This window comes from Strigops habroptila, chromosome 8 (assembly GCF_004027225.2).
Source record: "Strigops habroptila isolate Jane chromosome 8, bStrHab1.2.pri, whole genome shotgun sequence".
NCBI lineage: Eukaryota > Metazoa > Chordata > Aves > Psittaciformes > Psittacidae > Strigops > Strigops habroptila.
In genome coordinates, this window is record NC_044284.2 from 50,106,272 (window position 1) to 50,129,528 (window position 23,257).

At 40.7% G+C, this 23,257-nt stretch overlaps 2 protein-coding genes across 12 annotated transcripts in view; both read left to right on the top strand.

Annotated features, from left to right (window-relative positions):
* The window catches only part of USP33 (ubiquitin specific peptidase 33), a 40,863-nt gene extending 36,291 nt beyond the window's left edge, over nucleotides 1-4,572 (top strand). For all 5 annotated transcript variants that reach the window (XM_030493901.1, XM_030493902.1, XM_030493905.1 and 2 more), the window contains 3 exons: nucleotides 189-291; nucleotides 1,070-1,138; nucleotides 3,633-4,572. In XM_030493901.1, coding sequence (XP_030349761.1) covers nucleotides 189-291; nucleotides 1,070-1,138; nucleotides 3,633-3,790 — 330 coding nt within the window. In that variant the 3' untranslated portion in view covers nucleotides 3,791-4,572. The remainder of the gene's footprint in view (nucleotides 1-188; nucleotides 292-1,069; nucleotides 1,139-3,632) is intronic.
* Nucleotides 4,573-17,166: 12,594 nt separating this feature from the next.
* ZZZ3 (zinc finger ZZ-type containing 3) overlaps nucleotides 17,167-23,257 on the top strand; it is a 63,715-nt gene continuing 57,624 nt past the window's right edge. For 4 of the 7 annotated variants that reach the window (XM_030493908.1, XM_030493911.1, XM_030493913.1 and 1 more), the window contains exon 1: nucleotides 17,167-17,306. The gene's annotated coding sequence lies outside the window, so the exon portion shown is untranslated. Of the gene's footprint in view, nucleotides 17,307-17,543; nucleotides 17,655-17,768; nucleotides 17,847-23,257 lie in introns of those variants that run through there. The other 3 variants (XM_030493910.1, XM_030493909.1, XM_030493912.1) reach the window with 3 other exon arrangements.

A 23,257-nucleotide genomic window follows, 5' to 3' on the forward strand; every position in this document is an offset into this window, starting at 1 on the left:
CCACTACATCAAAATCTCACCTTGGGAATTTACCAGATGTTTACTGTTCTGATGGTCAGTAGTTCTTTAAAATGTTCTGTAGCAGTGTAACATTATGCTATTAATAATTACAGTGGTTAAAATAATTCAGGAGTTTAAAGGGGAGGAGGGGAGAAAGGCAGAAAAACATAGATTCTTTCTCCTTTCAGCTTAATAGAGCATTCCAAGAAGAAGAATCTCCGTCAACCTTTTACTGCATCAGTATGCACTGGTTCAGAGAATGGGAAGGATTTGTAAAGGGTAAAGACAGTGGTAAGTTGTGCTCCATTTCAAAATCTGGGTAATCTTTTCTTTTTTGTTGTCATGTAGTGGTACTGTTGAAGTAAATTGGTTTTGCTTTGCTAGGAGGCTGTAGGAAGAACAGATAGAGAAGGCAATGAAGGCTCTTAAACATCTTAAGACACAGGTTGTATAGGTTACAAATATATTCATGAACCAAATTACAGAATATAGTCAAATAATACATAAGAATGGATAACCAGATAGTTGTGGAAGGAATGTTGCTTGATTACAGGGGGTTGGCTGTCAGCACAGCAGGAAAACTGGATGTAAGTACAAGGAGGGGTGGATTTTGCTGTGCAAACTGATAGATAATACTATAGCTTCTTGTTGTGAACTCACTGTCACAACTTAAACTCGTAGATAACTGAATAACTACTATAATAACATCATTTTAACTACAATAATAACATCATTTTATCCTACTTACGTGCCTCTAAACTTCTGAAATAGAAACACTGGTAAAATGTTCTACAATCTTGTCTGTTCTAGGAAAACTTTGCTAGGGGTAAGAATTAGGATTAATATGTGTTTTATGTTGCCTAAGACTTAGTAGAATCATGAATGCTTTGAAAAACTTGCTCTTAATTAAAATTCTGATTAGCTTTTAACAACTTGGAAAGTACTGTCAAGCAGTAAAACAAGAAGTAGTAAACAAATGAGCTGTTTCTCTTTCCATTTGAAAATAGAACCTCCAACGTGCCGTTTGTTTTCAGCTCTCCCAATTTTAATCATCTTTGTGTCACACTAGATCCTCCTGGTCCTATTGATAATGCTAAGATTGCAGTAACAAAATGTGGAAATGCTGTGCTGAAACAAGGTAGGTGTCCAATATTGCTGCAGCTCTGGGCTCCTTGTGATGTATTTGCAGAAGTTTGGAAAATTTATGATGAATTCTTTTTTTAACTGTTATTGTAAAATGGCAATTCCTAGTGAATCTTTGTTGTGCTCATTTTGGGAGGACCAGCTTATTCTTTAAATAAATAATTAATATCTATAATAAACTAATCCAAATGCAGTTGAGAATGTAAAAGGAGGTGCAGAGTAACTTCAAAATGGCAAAAGCATGCTTTGGCTTTGTAGAGCTTGGTTTGATTTGGGTTTTCTTAATGTAAATTGCGAGATTCTTGGCTTTTAGGCTGTCATCTATCTGTATGTAGTTATTTTAATCTTAACATAATTTGAATTGAGAGCTACTTCTCGCACAGTGGGAACACTGTAAGGAACACAGTAGGAAATCACAGTAAGATGCTGTTGCTCATTTTCCTGCAGGTTATTTGCCACTATATATTGCAAAAACTTCTCTAGCATGCAAAGATACAGATTTATTTGTTATTGTTTGCAGTCAGATGCTTAATACCATTTATTTGAAATTCATAGGTACAGAGAAATTCTCGTATGGCCTGCTTTATGAAGACTTAGACTTCCTGTGAATATTTAAATTCACTGTAGCTCAGTTTAAAATAAAAAATTGCTTTATTAAGATTAACATTTATTTAACACAGGGTTTTTTGCCCAATTTAATGCCTCTGCATACAGTGGACCTACCGTTGGCAGTTCACTGGAGGCCACTAGGCCCTGCATAAACCTCACCATTCTAAAATGTCAAGAGCATATTTAAAAAAGACAGAGTTCTTGCACTCATGAGTTTTGCAGTACATTTTAATGAGTTAAGTGCTAGTGTAGAATTCAAATACAATGTATACAGCATATGACTGACATTGGAAAAAAAAATCACTTTAGAATTAATAATAGATAGCAAATTAGCCAGTTGACTTACCTTCAGCTACATTGGTTCAAATTAGAACTTGGGTAGAAATTAAGACAAATAGGCTGTGGAAAATTTGTCTCTTAAGTTATGAGAGATGAGGTGTGTGCGCCACTGAATAGCGTACAGTATTGCATACTTCTGTGATCCAGTGGTCCTGTCCCAGTGCATTAGTTCAGTTAAACCTGATAGTTAGAAGACCTGGAATATGGATAATCTACTCCTGTGTCAACAGAGATGGGAATTGTTTAGGAACCTGAACCTAAATGAGTAAAACTGAGGCATAATGTCATTAGTACTGGTATAGGATTTGCATCATGACTTTCAGATGAAGTGTTGCATAGTTGAGTTTGTGTAGGTAATCAAATGTGCAGCTCTTTGTACCCTTAACAAGACAGATTAATCGTATCTGATAAGGATATTGGGGAAAACTTGCTGCAGGGCAGGTTTTTAATTTTTTGCTTAAAGAAGAGGGGGTTTATTCTGGTAGAATAGAAATTTGTCCTCTCTGCCTAGGTTAGTGTGAAGAAATCACTTCAGCTGTGTAACTTGTCTCAAACAGGATAATTATGTGAAAACCTAGAGGGGCGACATGCTGATGCACCCTTGCCTTTTGCCACTGTAAAATGTTCCAGAAAATTAGAAATGATGGTTGGATGCTGACTTGAGACAGGAGAGGGACCTCCAGCCAGAGCAATGGAATCATAAGCAAAGACTTTTTTAAAGACTTGGTTTTAAACTGAAAGAACATAGATTTAGATGAGATATTTATAACAAGTTCTTTACTGTGAGGGTAGTGAGACACGGGCACAGGTTGCTCAGAGAAGCTGAGGATGCCCCATCCCTGGCAGTGTTCAAGGCCAGGTTGGACGGGGCTTTGAGCAACCTGGTCTAGTGGAAGGTGTCCCTGCCCGTGGCAAGGGGTTGGAACAAGATGATCTTAAAGGTCCTTTCCAAACCAAAACTATTCTATGATTCTGTGGTTCTATGACTTTAGTCAGTGAATGAAAAGACATAAGGCTGACCCATCAGTGCTATATCCAAGAGTATTAGTGGGGCTAGTAATGTCCTGGTAGTGGTTTCTCTCAGGGGTTCTAATAATTTCACTGTGGTTCTTGCACATTTACTCTTTACCATCAATATTTATTTGATGAAACAAGAAGCTTGAGCCATTGCACTTTACTGTGTAATTGGTGGGACTGCATGTTCTTATATTAACATGAATTGTTGTTTCCTGCATACCAAGAGTTACCACTTGCCAGCTTGATTGATAAATACCAGGTATTTATCATAGAACCTTCATGTGCTTTATGCTTGAGGTATGTTAAGTACTGGATAACTTGGAGCAGGTAGTTGTAAGAATCGAAGTATAAAATTAACACAAAATGTCTTTGGGTTTTGCAGTTGGTGCAAGATAAAGCAAATTCAGCTTAGGGTTTTAAATTTGAATCTGTATTCTTTTTTCTTTTTGTATCTGTTACGGACTTCAATGAAATCATGAAAGAATTATTCTGAATAGTAATCAAAATTTTAAAAATGTTTTCAGGTGCAGATTCTGGGCAAATATCAGAAGAAACATGGAATTTTCTTCAGTCAATCTATGGTGGAGGTCCAGAGATTATACTCAGACCACTTGTTCCTCCAGTAGAACCTGATATCTTGCAGACAGAGGAGAAGATTGAATTAGAAACTCATGGTCTGTAGCTACTGAGAAAAAGATGAACTTGTAAGGAATCCAGCTTCCTTACCAAATGCCCAAAATACATTCCCAAAAGTTTTATTCTCTTATGTCTGTTGGAGGCACAGCTCACTGGGCATTACATTAACTACAGAATAGTAAGTTGAAATATGTATTACGATTTGTTTAAATAAGAGCCTGTTTCTCTGTTTTGGAAGGCATGTGGTTTGTACATTTTGGAGTGTTTGGTCAATGGAAAAAAAAAGTGATTTCAGAACAGTCAAAGTCCTGTAATATCCCTAGACTTGAAAAATGGGGACAAACTTTAGAGATGTTCAATAACCCTTTTGATTCCTGATTGGCTTCTGATACCTACAAACTTTTGCCTGTCTTAATTGTACAGTCTCGACAAACCTAAGTATATGGGAAGTGTATTTTAAATTGATTGCAACCAATGATAAAGGAAAAGGATGTTAATCTCCTAAATGCTCAGGAAAAAAAATCTCACTTATTTTGCACTGTTAAGTATATGAAATGAGTAGTGTATAATATCCAAATACTTATTGTATTTGAATGGATCAAACATTAGTGTAGATTGAATATTGTTTTAGTCAGCGAATGTCATAACTTATTACCTACTAAATTTTACATCTTACTATAGTCTTCTGTAACTCTATGAACCTGGCTAGTGTCTTTAATAGTATATGTGACAAAAAGATTTAGTCTTCTCTAGGGTAATGTTTGAGAGCATGAAGTGTGAAATGTAAAAAGATTATGGACATGAGTGATATAAATTTCAGAAATTAAATTGTCTGGTCTCTTGAATTACATTCATAAACAGTTCCATTTGAAGGCTTTTATTGTATTGTTAAAAATTTTCCTTGGCACGATGACCTATAATGTCAGAAGCTGGATAAAATGTATATATTGCAAAACTTTACGGAATGATTCATAATGGAATGCGGAATGGCACTTGTTCTTGTTTTTGCCTGATATTGTTACCAAATAAGCAGCATTATTCAAGGCTGGATCAATAAAAAAAAAAAAAAAAAAAGGGGGGGGGCAAATAAACTGTGGAAGAGGAGGAGGGGAAGCTTTCTTAAACGTTTTTCGTTTATTACATCAATACAAAAACTGTCGAAGTAATGCTGTGGTACTGCTCCCGCACCCATATAGCTTATATAGCTTTATTTCTTGGCCCCTTTATGGGTGATGTCAAGTGATGTCAGCTCTAGCTCCAAAGAAAGAAAATGCTGACATAACATTCTTCTGGATAATTTTCTATTTAGTATAAAACCAAACTGCTTTTGAACTTTGTAAAGCACTTAAAACCATTCTGGTTAAAAAGAGTCCCAGAGAAAGAGTCCTCTAATGTGCCCTGGACTGAGGAGTCAGTTCTGTCTGAATGTATATTCCAGTATTTTCCTCAGTCTGCCTGAGAACTAGAGCTAAGAATACAACAGTGCAAATAAGAGAGGTAAATGGAAGCAGTATGAAGCCAGTGATTAAACGGCTGGAACACAGGGAAAACATGTTTCAATTTTAAACTATTGCAGATAACTCTTGGCCAACCAGTTAAGTTTCTGAACTTTTATGCAAGTGTTCTTTACATTCCAGAGGAGGTCACGAGGCATTGGCAGCTGAGAAGCCTTGAATGTACATAGGTGTAATGCAACTGGACAGTGCATTTGGACAATTTTATATTAGTAGATAAGACACTCGAAATAAATAGCAAATTACCCCTGTATGTAAGGTAAACACATCAGTTACTACTGCGGGCTTGTCTTACTAATTAAGGTAAAGGTAACTTGCCTTATGAACAGTCAATAGTAACTTGCCAACCTTGGCCTGTGGAAGGCTGTTCTAACTGTAATAAATTTTTTGGTCTTTTTTTTTTGGTATTAGGATGACTAAACTAAACCTGGATTTGTACTGTCTTATTTTAACTCTGTGTTTTTGGGGTTTTTTGGCTGGGTTTTGGTTTTGGTTTTTTTGTTTCGGTTGTTTTTTGGATTTTTTTGCTAAGGTTTTATTTCATTTAAGCTATTCTTAAGGTTCTCTAACATATTAAATCTAAGTAACAGTGAATAGGTCTGCATACTTTAAGAAGAATTTTTCTTACATGCTGTTCTTAATTGGAAACTTGGGAAATACTTTCTTGGTTAAAGCACTGTATGGTGATCAGGTTTACCAATTTATTCAATGTTTTCATTAATAATCTGGATGGTGGAACAGACTGCCTCTGTAAAACTTGCCAGAGAAAAATGGATTGTTAGGGACATCAGCTTGTCAAGTGAATGAAGCAGTTCTGTGCTAAGTATTCTGGATATTATGGCAGATCAGACTGAGTTAAAATCCAGTGATAACCAAAACAAAACCTGTTCTGGGTGATAGTAACAAAAGCATCAGATGCGAGGCACAGGAGGTAATTATTCTGCTCTACTTGCTGCTGGGTTTATTGTGAGATCTCATCTATACAGTTCCCAATTTTGGATGCTATATGATGATAAATACAAGTTGAGGTTATTTCAGAGAGAGAGAGAGTAACTAGACTCAGTGTTGAAAACAAAAGTTCTCTCGCTTAAAAGAATGCGGAAGGTGCAAGACTTCCAGTGTGGACGTAATTGCTGGATAATAGTGAACAATTTTTCCTAGATGAGTGGAGATATTTGCCTTAGCTTTAGCAATGGTGACCTGTGCTGGGTTTAGGCAGCCTATTAGAAATCTAGAAATCATCTAGCAGTTTTGTAAATCTTTTCCACAGAGTGTCTGGGAATCCAGAGTCACACACAATCTCAAACTGTGCTTCTGTCACTCTGGTAAAGGGCACTTTCACACTACAGTTGATTGTCTTTAAAAAAAACAAACCCAACAAAACAAAGTCCTGAGTTTGCAGAAGTTAAATAGATGTGATTGGTTTTAAGACAGACAATTCCAAAGGGACAACTGTCTTGCTTTTAGTCCCTTGAGAGCTCTACAAGGGTTTTTATGCCACAGAAATGGAAGTAGCCTTTTAAATCAAGACAGTGGGGGAGAACTCCAGATGGATGGCTTGTGCATGCTGGAGGGAGGGTAACAATCCAGAGAACAGGTAAAAGAGAAGCCTTTGAAGAGCTGTCTGATTCGCAGCAGAGAAAGAATGCATGTCAGGAAGAGGCTGTGGAAATTATATTTTTCCATAAGCCTTTCACCAGACTATTTGGATTCTTTGTTCATTTGTTTCCAGTTGAGGAAACACAGCAATGTGTTAGGGTGCCAGGGAAGCTGTCATTTCGGAAGGAAAAAATCCAGTGGAGTCCTTGTTTTATGCCTGGGAATCTAGATTTGAGCTGTTAGAAGCCTGCTGTTCAGTCTGGTAACTTTAATTCTCTCTTCTGAAGAAAACTGGGGGGGGGGGGGGGTGTTATGGGGAACTTAGGAGCTCAAAGCTTGATTTTTCTCTAACTTTTTGAAGTTCTTTTTGCAAGTAGCATAGCTAATTGTTCATGTGAACCCCCAACATCAAGGAGAGGACTTTAGACACTGTGTGATGTAGCTGAACAGTATAATTGGAGGGAAGAGATTAGTGGAAGAGCTATTGAATTCCTCAATAGTAAAATAAGGTGTCTAGTGGTGAGAGCTAAATAGTCCATCTGCTTAATAAAGCAAATAAAAATGATGTGCTTGTTAACTGTAAAATTATCCTATGTTAAACTTCTACTGACTTAAAGGCCAGTCTCTTCCTTTCTTGTGACTGGAACGTCAGGAAATGAAGGAAGTTCTGAAGACAATTCTGTGCACATTCATTGTTTAACTTGGGTAGTCCAGAAAGCTGTTACTGCAAGTATAATTTCAATTAGTTCTGTGTCTAGGGATAGATATCTATATACATAGAGAGAAATGCACATAATCCATTTCTCCAGTCTCTTAATTGAACTGTGGCTGGAGGCACTACAGTAATTATTTTTGGTTCTATGTTGGAATAGTGATCTTGAGTAGATATACCCGATAAAGGTAGGGGTTTGTTTTCAGATGGATACATGATACTCAACTGAGTGCTGTAACAAGTGTCAGCCTTCCCATCAGTAACAGTGTGAAAGTTAGAAACTTCATACACTGTTCAAAAGCTGTATCACGAGAAGATGAAAAAGCTATTTTTGTTAATAATCAGACAACCTCAGAACCATTTCGATAACTCTGCATATGTTATTTGAATGACATTGTCATCTTCAGCTGTTGAGCGGCCTGAATCCAGCAAAGCCATGTTTTAAGGTATCCTCTAATATTTATTTGACAAGAACTGCCGTAGGGTAAGCTGTCTGTGGTGAGACACCACAGATCTGCCAAATCTGAATTCAAGGGAGAACAGCCACACCCGTTGTTGCTACACATCCCTGGCAGTGGGAAAGAGTTCTTGCTTTTCAATTTTACTGCTCTGTCCAGATACGGTACTCTGACTTGCAAACCTACTACCTGGAAGCTAATTTATTTAGGTTTTTGGTTTTTTTTTTTTTTTTTATTTAATTAACCTGTTTCTTCTCACTGATGATATCATATTTGATATGAAAGTTCTAGTCTGCTTAGCTTCGCTTGGGAGTCACATAGTCATGTGGGAATACTTACTGTTCTATCAAGAGAGCTATGCTGATAGGAATTAATTTCTGACCAAGCTATACAGTGGAGATATCAGAAGATTGGCGCTAACAAGTAGTAGTGCATAACTCCTTACTCTGGAGGCTAGACGATAATGTTCTCTTAGAAATCTGTCCTCCCAGCAGAGTGCAACACTCAGTGACATCTGGAAGGATTTATATTTAGAGCCTTTTGTAAATTTGTATAGTCTCATATTTTGGTAAAGAGAGCCTCAGAGCATGGTAATTTTATGTAAGTATGCGTTGAGTTAGCAGTATGTCCCACTGACAGTGGGATACCAGCAGAAAATGCTAGAAGTACGTTTGGCTATAAAATAGATAATGTGGATGAAGCAGTTTTCATTTGTGGAGCAAAAGTTAAGCATGCCATCTTATAAATCTGGTGTAATTTGATGTGCTATGCTAATGCATTATGTAAGAATCCTGCCTGTCAGATTCAAAACTTAAACAGTGATTGTTTTTTTCTAACACAAGATACCCTAGGTTTTCTTAAAAGGGCTAAAGCCAATAAGTTTTTTTTCAAGTTATTATTGTAGGCATTTATAATGATACTGCTAATTTAATATTTTTTTGATTGAGAGATTACCCTGTTATTCATCATTTAAGTTCATTTGGAAAAGCAAACCTGAGATGTGGAAATTTTACAGGGAAACTTACAGATTATCTGCTTAAAGCTTTTTTCATATTTGCCATACAGCTATTTTATACTGAACTAAGAAATTTCTGTTCCATTTATTCCTTTTGAATTCTGTATATACATCTGGCTTAGTGCAGTCTAAGCAGTTTTCTCACTGAAAACCTTTCAGCTCTTCATTTTGCCCAGGAAATGAGTAAAACAACTAGGCTTTTTCGTTCTTCCAAACAGATGGCTTTTCTGGCTTCCCTCTATACTTAAGCCATCCAGAGCTGACAATTAGCAGCAGGAAGCAAAATAAGAGTTCTAGATTTCTAAAGTGTCACAAAGAAAGACAAATCACTTTCAGTGTTATTTCACAGAAATTATCTGGTTGAAAACAAACTTGGTTTGTATTACCCTTCAAAATATTAGCAGAGTAGAAAATAGTCTTGTTCAGTAAAGTTTCACTAACAGTGAAAAGTCTAACTTGTTTTCTTGAATATATTCCATAATATATATATAGCTGTTTAAAACATGTCACTTGTCTTAAGAATAGCTTCAGCCTAGCTTTCAGCCGTTCAACAAGGTGACAAGGCTGTTTCTCCATATAAAGTGTGAACACTGCCACACAGTAAGATAAAGTCATCTGTTTATAATGCATTTAGTATAACCAATGTTTGCTTGCAATAGCAGAGTCCTGTTTTTCATAGAGACCTGGTATTATTTACTGTGTCACAAAACTTTTCTAAATGTTTGTCAGCCGAGACATCCAAGCTAGAAAAAGATGGGCCAGTTGTGAGAAATCTATCGCCTGATGTTTCTGATAGGTTTTATGGGTTGTTGGTCATAGTACATGCCAAGTCACTTGATGACAAGTTTCCTTATAAAGGTCGTAGATGGGTGTATTCATGAGCTTCAGAAAATGTAATAGAAACTTGATCACTCAGATAGGATGTTTATGAATAAGGAAGAAATTCAATTTCCTGACTTGTTCAAGATTGAGTTGATTAGCTAAAAGGGTAAAATACAAGTTCTCATTGCTGAAATGAGTGGGCATGAGGAAATACAGTTGGCACTTGACTTACTGATTATATACCATTATGAAATAAACTGTCAGTAAAAAAGTAAAGTTGGAGTAACAGGAATACACTGGTTATTTATGCTGTTTTGATTATGCCTTTGTACAGTGCTAGTGAATCTCAAATCACTTATTTTTCTTACTAGTCATTTCTTCAGCAGCATGGGAGGTGTAAAAATAAAGCAGTCCCCATCCACAAAGTGTTTTCATAATATAAATGAAATTGAGCACATTTCCTTTCCAGATATGTTTCTCCTTTCTTACTTGGAACTCACAAAGAACTTATTTATACATTAAGAAATTTAGAAAGATCCAGTTTTGGAGTAACTTACCACATGAGAAAGTAAATCTTGAAGTGCTTCGCTGCAAAAAATAAAAGAGGGCAGAGGAAAGTAAGAAAAAAACCCCTTAGATCAAAATAAATTGTCAGCTGTCAACAATGAAAAATAGCAATTTTTGTCTCTTATCTCACAGGACAATGCCAAGACCTTTTAATTTTGGTTGTTCATGAGTAGTTCTGCCCAGAAATGAGTATTTTTCTAGGTGACTGATTTTGTTCTGTCCAGTGTGTTTTTTAATGTACATGCTAAAACAAGATGTCCTGGTAACCATGGTGATACATTGCTTCCCCCTCTTTCCCCCGGGTGTCTGTTAAAATGCCAAACCCAAATGAACAGAGATGCAGCACTTGGTCATGCTGTGAATGCACGTTTGTTTCCACCAATGCATACACCTTCTCTTTAGGACTTTGAGATTTTTCTGCTTTTACACAAGAAATGCATTCATACATGCCAAAATGCTAATTGATTGGCATCTATTAATCCAGTTGGACAATATTTTCATTTAAATTTCTAGTCTAGTACTGAGGGGTTTATATTTAGACTGACTTTACAATTTAACTGTTAAAAGACAGCAAGAAATGAGACATTTATTTAGCTATGAACTGTTCTTTGGTGTCCCATTCTGTGAATAATTTTTAGTAAGGGAAATGTGTTCTCTCTTACCTTGTTTGTGTGTGGTATAATTAATTTGTTTTCCAACTAAGCAGGGTAGTGGAGATAATCTATCTCTTAAACTGCATCAGTAGCAATCTGAACTTCATGTGTGACCTTGACTTTGCCCGCTCAAGCGCAGAGCCTAGTCTTCCTGGGCTCTTTCTGTAGATGCTGAAAACGATACAGGTAATGGAGGCACTTTCTGGGTTTCTGCTCTGCACGAATCCTCCAGAAGATGTTAAGTCTCCTGATGGCACTCTTAACCTAAACCTGAAATGTGCCTACCCTCCGCTCTGACTTTGAGCCCAGAACAGGGATCTCTCCTTCTTAAATGGTCAGTGGTGCAGGTGCCCACTCCTGTGTGATGGCAATTAGGTTTAAAGAAAAATTACATCTTTTGCAGCCTGTGTGAGACGGCCCTAATCACAAGCTAGGTTTGTCTCTAAAAAACTTTTCTGTTCAGAAAAATAAATGTGCCTAAAGGCCAGCCAGAAATGAGCCAGGTTCTTTTTCTTTTTTCAACTTCTAGTTGTGTTTTTCTGGTTCACATTGCACATACTACATGCTGTTCAATTTGAGGAACCATAGGGCCCTTTATTGTGGTCTAGGACCTGAAGGAATGTGCAAGGTGGTCAAAACAGTAGCAGGGATATTCCATTACCTAACACATCTTTATGTAGGATGTACACAGTTCAAACTGTTAACAGAGAACCACTAATACCTTGGAGTGCTCTATACAAGTAACAAAGGGAAGCTTCTAAAGGTGAAAGACAAAAGTGATTGGATAGGCATTCATAACATCTCTGAGGGGTAAAACTCCTAGAGAAAGCTAACTGACTCTTAAAGTTACTGCTGATGTGAACCCTCCAGTAAGGTACCTAGTAATATGGATTAGAGTTTTTCAGTAGCCTTAGGCAGAACCATCTGTGCCCATACAGATCCAGCTCCCATTCTAACCCCATTTAGTCAAAACTTCCGTGTCTTGCATTTGTGAAATCTTCCAGAACCTGGGAGTGCCTGGATTGTTTTCTTGAAGCCTGAGTTAAAGTTTATACAGTAGAATAATGGCATGCTCAAAGTAACTGAAATAAAGCAAATAAAAAAATACAGTTGATTGAAATACTTCAGGTACTGATATTTCAGTTTTGAAATAAAACCTCACTTGAGCATTAAAAACTAAGAAGTAGAATACATTCTGAAAAACAAGGAGCTACCCTAATGATATACTTTTATGTTTAATGAGTTCCAATCTGGAATATTTTTTTAATAATGCACTACAGTCTAGTTATCATTTCATGTCTACCTGACTTGGAAGCCTCTACTGAAATTAGAAAAAGCCACTTAAATGGGAATTCCTCACATGCGAGGAGTCATTACGCACTGTACTGAATATAATCTAATTATTAAATATAAGTATCAGATGTACTTAACTGCAACTTTTTAGACCAGTCTGGATTAGATTGCTCCTACTTTAAACACACTCAGGAAGTTATTAGTTTAACTGTTATAATTGGCAGCTTGCTTTTTCAACATGACTGTAACATCTTTCAGAACCAAAGTCAACTCTGCAGTATAGTCTGTGTGGGGTGCAAATTGTCTAATGTTTGTCTCCTTTATCAATGACTGGAGATCATTCTGTTTAATGGAGCTAAAAGTTTGATTTCCCTCCAACCTTGTCTGACCAGAAAAAAGTCTCATAAAACCAGACATTCCAAGCTTCTGGCTGGAGTGGATTTATTTTGATTAGATACTAGACCAGATGACCACTTAAAATTGTGTGCAATTTACCATAATTGCATTTTTTTTCAATAATGATTTTAGTATTTTTTAAATTATTATTTTTTCATGCCAACTTCCATAACTACTGTAAAGTCTTTGTCCAAGTAGTATCTGAAGTAGTGGAAATATTATTAAAAACATGTTTCATTATTATATAAGTGAATTGATAATACTGTAAATTTTAATAAAAGCTGTGGCAAAAAGCCTGTAAGTCTGCTGTAAACTGGCTACTGAAGCCACACCTCAGTGAGTCAGTATGGGATGTCTTCAGGCAGAATTTTGGGGGTTTTTTCTTTTTCACGTTGAAACACAAAACAATTTTGTTTATCTAAAGCATTTTGCTTCAGGTAAAACCACTGAAAATGCTTTGTTGCTGCTGATGATCTTAAGAGAAATCCAACCTTTCTGAGATTTGTTCTTTACATACAGTAGCATGAAAGAAAAAAAAAAAGGGAAGAAAAACCTAATAATTAGCATTTAGGGCTTTCCAGGCAATACAACAGGCAGAACTGAGCAGAAAAACAGAGGACCTATAACAAAACATGATGTGAGGATACACGTTTAAGCAGAAAATTGTCCTTTTTTTTTTCCTTTTAGGTCAATAAAATCTTCCAAGTTATTTTCTGTAGCTACCTATTGCTGGAATTTTCTTCTCAAGAATGCAAATGCTTTTTCAGAAGTATGTAAATACAAGATCCAAAGCACCACATATAAAATACCTACAACCAATTATTGAGATGGTAATTAGCGCAGAGACTTCTGAGTGTTGTACTGAGCCAACCTGCATCCAGTCCAGAATGGTTTATTAGGTTTGGAAGTTGACCCTATTGAACCTAAGCTGGCTTGAGGAGAATTCTCTTTGCTCTTGTCAGGGCCACCCGAGTAATTCCACACAACCAGCTTGTCCAATACTGCTTCCCTTGAGTCAGAAGACATGAGCCTGAGCTGAACTCTGGAGATGAATTCAGCTATAATCTTCCTTGTCCTGCATGCCCTTTTTTGAGCCAGCATGGATCTAGAGCTGTAGCCAAGAACATAAGCCCTCTTTTAACTGCAGTGTTGGGTAGCAAGCAGTAATAACTTGCTAATGCTGTTCTTGGGGCATGGTGTAAAGATACCAGAGTAACTGTCACAGAACTAAACTAGATTGTCTTTAGGACCAACATCTCAATTGTGCTGAGTTGTAAAGAGTGAACTGTGTTTATCTTTTGACAGGAAAAAAAATTTAAAAATCACATTTTATTTGCTCTAATAATAAGAGAAGCAATTGAGCTATTTCATGGATTGAGATAGGTAGAAACACGATGTTGCCACTGAAAGCATGAGCCATCCAACAGCTTCATCAAGCCGGGCTTTGTGGTTTTGGGCAGTTCTCTGTGCACAAACATGAGTTGAGGTTTCAGTCATGTGGAGGGATATAAAGCATCTCGACTCCTGATTTTGTAGACAATACTGACTTGGGGGAGGAGAGCTGATAGAGTGTTTTTTAGCTTGTCCCATTGTAACATGCTGAAAAGCTGTCATTAACACCAATTTTCTTTTATCAGAATAGTTTGGGGTTTGGGGGTTTGTTTTGCTACCAACATTGATGAGGCCAGAGAAATTGTTACTGCCCTATGAGTAATACTCAAGGCTGCCCATAATAAATACAACTACCAATTACTAGTACAAGATAGGTGCTGTAGCACAGAGGGAACTGCAGCCATAAGATTTAGGAATGTGATTTGGGTAGGGTATATGAGTAAGGGCGACTGACTCGAGGTGAAAATATACTGGAGAAAGCAATGCAGTGCTGCCAGGTAGAAGCATATTCCTTTATATTCAGGAATTATTTAAAAGCTGCCATCAGATACTGTGGAGAAGGGGCTGCAGCATAGCATGAGTGAATGGAGATTTTGAACTGTGAGGACAACAGAGTGGATGTAGAGCCCCAGCCAGCTTCAAAGAAAGCAGTTTTCTCCAAGTTTAAATGTAAATTCTCTTGGGCGGAGGTTGTAGTAAACCTGCTTGATCTCAGACCTTACTACACATGGACTGCTTTTTTTATTTCTTCTTCTTTGCATATTGTTAATGCTCCCCTGCAAGGTTAGCTGAGCCAAACTGCCCTGTAGATACACAATGGCTGGATTCAATCCAGGGAAAAGCAGGGGGCACCTAGAGGTGGGGCAAGGGCGCCGGGAGTATCCCTTTCATTAGCAGGAGCCATTACCTGAAACATCACACCATGAACAACAGTTGCTCTTTGTTATCATCCCATCACTACACATTATTGCTTCTGAGGCAAGATGGCAGAACATAGTATTTAAGTCCTCCTCAGTGAATTCAAGGCAAATCCTGGTGCAGGGTGTGGTTAGACAATATAGTTCGACTGGTTTAATCCTGTTGCCAAAAAGTTACTGCTGCCAAAAGAGGATTGTCCTGTTCCGCCCCTCTCCTGGCAAAGCTCCCTCACCTCCAGCTCACATGCTGGCTCCCTTGTTGGTCTCCACAATGAGCCAATGCAGCTTATTTTCTAGCTGAGAAGTAACACACCAGGAACAAGAACAGTTTCTTGGTGGTTTCAGAAGCCTGACTGGTTTTTACGGTGTGTGTGGGTGAGCAGGCACGAGTACCGTGGGGTAAGGAAGATGGGGGGAAAGCGCGCTGTCTCCTGTCAGGAGGCACCCGGCTTAGCTCAGCTCTGTTGCTCAACTGCACCTTTAAACAGCCTTGGGAATTTGGAAAAAAAACCAAACAAACTAAAAAATGTAAGAAACCAATAGCTTTTGCATTGAAGCAGCCAAGAAGAACCCTTGGTTCTACTGTGAAAGCACTAACACTTGTCTGAAATGCACTCACTGCAGCTGTTCAGCTAAATGAACATCTTTCTAAATGGATTGAGATTCCCAGCATTTTAGTGCTTACAGGTGCTCCTGCAAAAACCATCATTCCTCATTCAGATTCGGGCACACTGACAGAGAACTGACTGCATGAGAACAGCAGCATAGATTCAAGAACAAAAATTTCCTTCCCCCTCTTGTGGGATTTCAGTTGTTTTGACTCTGATTGCAGAAGACATCCAAGTCAGCAAGACGCAGGGAAAAGCAAGAACTGCTTGGAAAAGTGGAAAAACTACTGAGGTTTTTCTGCAGACTCTGGCATTGCAGAGTGAGTGTATGACTAGACTTCCAAATTGGGCAATCAGGACCTTATTAAATCTGCTTTCTTTACAAAAGTATCAATCGATTGCATTACCATACAGTCAGTAACTACTTCTAAAAGCAGTTGAGAATATTCTTCAGTACTTAGACTTCATCGAGTTACACAAAACCATTTTAGCCTGGCATTTTCTAGCAATTTGGAAAGTTGTTAATTGTTCTTACTGGAAATCTCCTTGAATTTCACAAGCACTTCATAGAAAACTTGAGTCTTTTGTGTTTCTTGGTTACATGAAGCTCTTGAAGATGCGTTATAACTGGTGTATCAGGAACACAACAACGAGCGATTACCAGTATAGTAAGAGAGAGATACACAGCAGTTCTTCTCCCTCTGCAGTACAGAGGTTACGATCTGTTAGAGCAGGCTGGGTGTGTTAACTCATGTTGACCGCATTCATATTAGCAGAGAACCAAGCGGCACCAAGGTAATACATTTGCAAGCACGACTGGTTAATTTTCAGTCACTGTTTGGAGGGCCGGAGTACCCACGGAGCCTGTGCCCGAGGCGCTGCTCGGACTGAGAAAGTCAAAGAGAGCGCGCTGGAAATTGTTCAGGAGCCCACCACCACTTTGGGGGCACAAACCCGTCCGTGGAGGCAGGAGCTGCCCCGCAGGAGGTGGGAAGCAGCGCTTCCAGTCAGCGGGACGCTGCCCCCGAGCCGTGCTCCCCATTCCCCTCCTCACCGCGGCAAACCTGCAAGTCACCCGGCGCTGGCCGGCGCGGCGCGCCTCGGCGCCAGAGCAGCCCGCCGGAGGGGGCGGCAGGGGGCCGGCCGTGGCGCTGCCCAGCACGGCGGGAGCACGCACCGCCGCCAGGGCTGCGCCGCTCTCCTCCTCCTCCTCCCGCCTCAGCCGCCCGCGCGGGGCCCCGTCCCTCAGCGCGCCCCGCCAGACACCTGCCCCGGCGCGCGGGGGCACGTCCCGCCCCGCCGCCCGCCCTCCCCGCGGGGCACGCCCGGCCCCCGCCCGAGGGCAGCGGGCCGCCCCCCCGGCCGTTGACCGCGGCCACGGGCAGGCCGGGCCGGGCGCCTCCGCCCTCTGCCAGCAGGCGGAGCTGCAGGGAGCGGGTCCCCGCCGCAGCGGCTGGAGGGGGAGGGGAAGGAAGCGGAAGGAGCCGCCGCCGCGCTGAGGGGAGCAGGCGCTGTGCGGAGCCGCCGCCGCCGCTGCTGCCTGGTGCGGGCGGCACGGAGGGAACGAGCCTCGCCCGGGGCCGCGCGGACCGGCCGCGCCGAGGAGCGGGCGCCAGGTGAGGGCTCGGGCCCGGGCGCGGGCCCGGCCCCGGGGGAAGGGGGGGACCCGGATGGTGCCGAGTTCGGAACCCGCGAGGGGAGGGGGCAGGAGGAGGAGGGAACGAGAAGGGGGGGGAAAGCCCCCACGTGACCAGCGCGTGCGGGGAGGAGGTGGCGGCTCGCGCGCCCCGTTCGAATCAGCTGGCCCGCAGCGGCGCCTCGCGCGCGTGCGCGGCGGCCCCGCCCCCCTGTTCCCCCCCCGCCCCTCCGTTCCCGGCGTTACGTGTGCGTCCGTGCGCGCGCCCGCCTTTGGCGCGGCGGCGGGGCCGGGGACACGTGCGCGGCGCCGCGGCCGCCATATTGGGGTCTGAGCTGAGTGCGGGCGGCGCGCGCGCGCGCGGGGCCGGGCCGGGTCACGGAGCGGGGGGGCGGGGGAGGAGGGGGTTGTGCGGGGGGCGTGCGGGGGGGAGTGGGGGGAAGGGAAATCTCGCGAGGTCGCGCGGCCCCTGCGGGAGCGAGCCGGCTGCGGGATGGCGGCGCAGCGCTGGGCGTGCTGGGTAATGGTAACGGGGGCCCGGGGGGCGGGGACCCTGGGACCAGCCTCCTCCCCGCCGGCGTGCCCCGGGCCACACGGGGAGCGGGGCGGGGTTGGGCGCCCCGGGGAAGCGCCACTGGCTCCACTCCGCTCCCTCCTCCCACCTGCCCCGGCCCTGCCCTGCCTCACCTCAGATCACCTCGCGCCCGCCCCTCGCAGTGCCCGAGTCGCGGCCCCCCCCCCCCCCCGGCTCTCCACGGGAGCGCAGGCGGCGCGGCCCGGGCCGTGTCCCGTTGCTCGCTCTGTGCTGCTTCTCCGCCGCCTCAGCCTTCGCATCCGGGGCCCGCCAGCCACGGGTGCCGGGCTTGCGGGCGGCGTACCCCGCAGAGCCCCCCTCGTGTGCCCCTTGATTGTGCCCCGCTGCCCTGCCTTATCTGTCGCCTCAGGACGGGGGGCCCAACTTCCCCGCGCTGACTTGGCTGTGCCTCTGGCTGCTCAGTGCTCTGGCAGCTTCTACTCTCCGTTAACATCCAGAGGTCCCTGGGCCCTTCCTCGACCAACGCGTACAGCCTTGGGCCGTATCCTTGCCCCCCACGAGCACTTCATGGTGTTTCGGCTGTCTCGGCTTGCTTTTCACGCCTGTCCCGTGCTGTTGCTTCTGTACCCGTTCAGGTTCCTGCTGTTGAACCCAAGCTGCTCCTGCCCTGCAGGATCACTGATGTTTAAGGATGCAGGGGTCCAGAAAGAGAGATGTTTGACATCCCCAATCTGATCTCTCTTCAGGCTATATGTCCCATTATATCCCAGACTTTTGAGATGCATTTCTCTTCTGTACTTGGAAAAATAATTCTAGTAGTATCCAAGTGTCCCAGCTCAGCAATATCCCCTTTGTCTCCTAGTCCCGATCTCTCTTAAGGGAGAGCATATGGTTCTGCTTCTTCCTTATGGTGTCTTGTATGCCATCCCTGATTATCCAGGAGCGCTGGCAGTTTTTGTAGTCTTGGAGTGTAACTCTACATTTTACTAATCTGGTTTTAGGCTGCCACATAATTGGTACAGAATTTTTATAAAAGAATATGTTCTTTAGGCTTTGAAGTCCCAAGCTTTATTTTGGAAGCATGTTTGCAGTTATTATTGAACAAATTGTAGTAGCTCTTCAGTGGTTGTACATATATTTGCATGTTTTCCATTGATATTGTAATTATTGCTGTACTAATAACACAGTGATCATTTACTGAGACTTTTTAAGGTGAAGCTCTGAGTGTACTCTGTATTTCACATTAAATACTAACTTGGGCAACCTCTTGAGCATATGCTTTTTGAGTGTATTTCTAACCTATGGTTAGATATTATGCTTCTGCCCCTCCTAGCTGTTACAAGGGCTGGTGATCCAATAGGAACTGGTAGGTTTGGGTTTAGCAAAATCTGATTGTTTTCTTAAGCAAGTATAACTTTTCAGGAAATAAGTTGACAAGTTACTGTTGCTGTTTGTTTTCAAGTATCTTTTAATCTTACTGTACTTTCAGATTAATAATACTAGTATTTGCTTAATCAGAATTGGAAAAGAGTTCATTTAATGAAAGAAAATACGGTGTGTCTAACAGTAGGAGAGAAAAATGCAGTTATTTTAACGTAAAGAGTATGTGGTAACATATTCAAAAAATATCTATCAGGTGAAATTTTCACCCAATTGAACTCACTCATGAAACTGCCATTGCCTTCGAAGGGGTAAGCAGTTAGTAATTTACTTCATCCTGTAACTTCTAGCAAGTCATTCAGAACCTGAACAACTTTGGGTGCAGGCTTTCTCCAGCATTGTCATGCTTATTTCATAACAACATTCTATGTCTTGAATTTACAGTAAGTTGGGTTGGGTTTTTTTGTGAAGGACTGTTACAAGTACAACTATGTGTCAGTGACAGCAGCGATTATGACCTAAAATTGAAATACTGTTGATAATTCATGTGTCTAATTATTTAGTCCAATATAGGCAGTTGTTGCAATTCTCAGTTGTACTGCTATTAACTGAAATGATTTTCCCTTTGCATTGCATTGCATTAATACAACCTAACAGATAGGTTGTATTAAATAGCTTAGTTACTAAGCTATTTAGTCATGAGGTTCTGTCATATATTTTGTCTCATAATTTTTAACATTTCTGGAAAAAGAGAAATAGCAAATTGGATTTTTGAGCTCAGTGTTATTACAGATTTAATGTCAAAAATATCTAGATCTCTGTTTCACAAAATTTGGGAATGTATCCTAGTATGGGCTTCTGTTCCACAGCTGAACAGCATGTGGTTGCTCTGATATTTATCAGTTTCTAACATACTTACGTAGTGAGATTCCAGTCTGCTGTTCATAGTTTCATACAGAGTGAAGACCTTACTCTCAAAATATTTCTGAGGGACTTAAAGATTTTCATTTTTTACTTCTGGTTCTTCCAGCTCATTCTAGGTACTTGGATTAGGTTGACTTCTGGTCAGTAAGAGAGTGAGAGTTATCTGGTGGATACAAGGCGGAGAGACTTGGGAAGTTGGAACAGAAGTCCTTGCAGTCTGCCCTACTTCCGATTGTGTTTCTTTTTCTTCTTTTTATTTTTTTTTTAAATTAGTCTTTCACATTTGAAAACCTCTTCTTTAAAGTCTTTAGGGCTGATTTATTGGGGTTTGATTTGTTTTGGTTCTCCCAAAAATGGAAGTCTTTGTGGGAATAAACCTGATGATACAGGTTTCCCTGTTCATAAAGAACGAGACTCACAGGAGAGAACTTATTTCTCAAGCATTCAGCACTTCCTTATAGCCATAGAATTACATTGCGTTTACAGTTCTAGAAATGCAGTACTGTAAGACCTATTGTTCCCTTTCTGTGGGGTTGCTTTAAACATACTTAGATTATTCCAGACAGATATTTGTAGAACTTGTCCTTAAACACCTTGAACAAGAAAAATTCTGCTACCTCTGTAGGCGGGAGTGAAGTTGCAGAAAGTGAGAAACTTTCTCACTTCTGTAGTGAGAAAGGTGGGGTTTTTTAGTTTCCAAATTAAGTGTTCTTTTCTGGAAATCAAGCTGCTGATTACAGGAACTTGCTTCTGGTAAACTTTAGGCTTTTAATGCTTGAGGGTATATTGTTCTTTTAAGAACATTGTAAATACGGTTTCTCGTTGAAGACCTGCCTTGGTTGTAGAAGAACCATCATGAGAGTTTATTTTAGTTTTATGAATACCTTCTGTTGGAGTAACTCTTAAACCCTTAAGAAGTGCAGAGCTGAACACTAAATAGTATGCTCTCTTTCTTACTGAACACTGTCAAACAAAAAGACTTAAAAAACCCCTCTGATTTTGCACAGCTTTGTAATCAAAACATTTGGTTTTGTGGCATAGTAGGTTGATAATTTTTACAGTTTGTGTTCAGAATTTGTGTATTAGTTAACAGTTTGCATTTAACTACTTATGCAGACAGTTTGTCATACAAGAGTTTTTTATGTCTTAAGAAAAAAAGCTTTGTAACCTAACTTACAATAACTGTTCTTTAAAGTTACTTTAATGTTTTGATGCTTATAATGAGTTCAGTGAAACACAGAATTACAAAAAGGTCAGCTAGTCCGATCCTCTGCCCTTTGGAAGTGTACAGAGGTCATTCCATCTGATGACGAAGTTCCTCCTTTTTTGTTGCTTGTTTCAGCATCTCATCTCCCTGTGGTTAAAGTTTTACCTGATACTCAATTTAAATATTTTTGCTTCGCATTAAGGTGACTGCTTTGTGTCTTGTTGCTTCAGAAATCAGTTGATTATCCTTGTAGCGATTCTTTATCTCGTAGATTGCCATCAGCTGCTCTCCATTTTTTCTGGACTGTTGAACTTCATCATAGGACATAGGAATATGAATGTTGGCAAGATAGACAATTTGGTTGTTGAAGATTTTAAAGATGTTTTTATTCAGACTTAAATACAGTTTTGATTAGTGAGTGCATGTGGTGCCAGACAAACTAGAGGTAAAAAGGGTAAAAGCTTACCTTTCAAAGAATATGTCAGTAGTAGAGCAGTGGGATTTTGTCAGTCTATTATGGCTGAGTCATGAGGAATACCTGATTTATGTCCCTAAAATGCAGTGATTTGAACTTTTTTAAAACACTTATTTTAATTTGAAAATTGAAGTCAAAAGACTCTTCACTGTGAGGTTGGTGAGACACTGGACCAGGTGGCCTAGAGAAGCTGCGGCTGCCCCATCCCTGGCAGTGTTCAAGGCCAGGTTGGACGGGGCTTTGGGCAACCTGGTCTAGTGGAAGGGGGTTGGAACTGAATGATCTTAAGGTCCCTTCCAACCCAAACCATTCTGTGATTCTTGAGAGTTTGCCTGTTGGTACATAAATGGTAAAACATCCTGCATTTTGTTGATGTTTTTTTGTTCATTGTTTGTGTACATAACATCTGAATTTTTCAGAGCTGGTAATTTTTTTTTTTTTTTTGTGAATTGAAGTGTCTCTGTAGTATTTCTAGTATAGGAAAGGAAAACAGGGGTATAGCCCAAATTCAAAATTGAAGGAGCTATGCAATTGGGTTACTGTGCCACATACAAATACATTAAAGGGGAAGGAGAGTGGTAGAGCCTCCCCTGTATATTTGTGTTTGAAGGATACTTTGCCTGCACAGTAGCGTTAGGAATTTTATCTCCACAGCTAAAGAATCTAGAAACACCAAAAATAGATACTGTCAGAGAAGATTTGCCATGCTGGTTAGTTACCTAATTAAAGGCTTTAAGGGTATTTCAAATTGAAGGCATGCATTGAGTGGAATTATGCAGGTGTATTTTCTGAATTTAATCCTGTTTAGTATTTCAATTTGTGACCTGGAGAGCAGATTTACTAACTGCTGGACGGTACAAATCTGGGAGGGAATACAGGCATTAGAGCGCAAAATGGTCTTGACAAATTGGGTGAATGGTCTGAACTATATGGGATGCAGTTCAGTAAAGAGAAACACAAAATAATATGTTTGGGTAGCAACAATAAACTTAAATATGACAAACAACCGGCTGGGTGACAGTTCTGCAAATAAGCAGCTGTATCACAAGATGAACACAAAGGAGTCATGACAGTTCTATATAAAAACAAGAGTCATACTGGGATATATGAGCAGGATTGCGTGTAAGATATGAAATTCTCCTGCAGTACTCGGCGCAAGGCTGCAGATGATGTACTGTCTCCATTTTTGTTCCTCCAAACAGATTTGGACCAACTGAAGAGTAGAGGAGTTGCAATAATGATCTTTAAGGAAGAACTGAAAGAATTGCACTTGTTTAGTTTATAACAGGGGTGGAGAGATAATAATAGGCTTCAATTATGGTAAAGGTTGCTGCAGAGAAGAACGTAATAAACTGTTCTCTCCAGATAGGATAAGAAATTATGGTCCTAAGGGCACAAAAGGAAATTTTG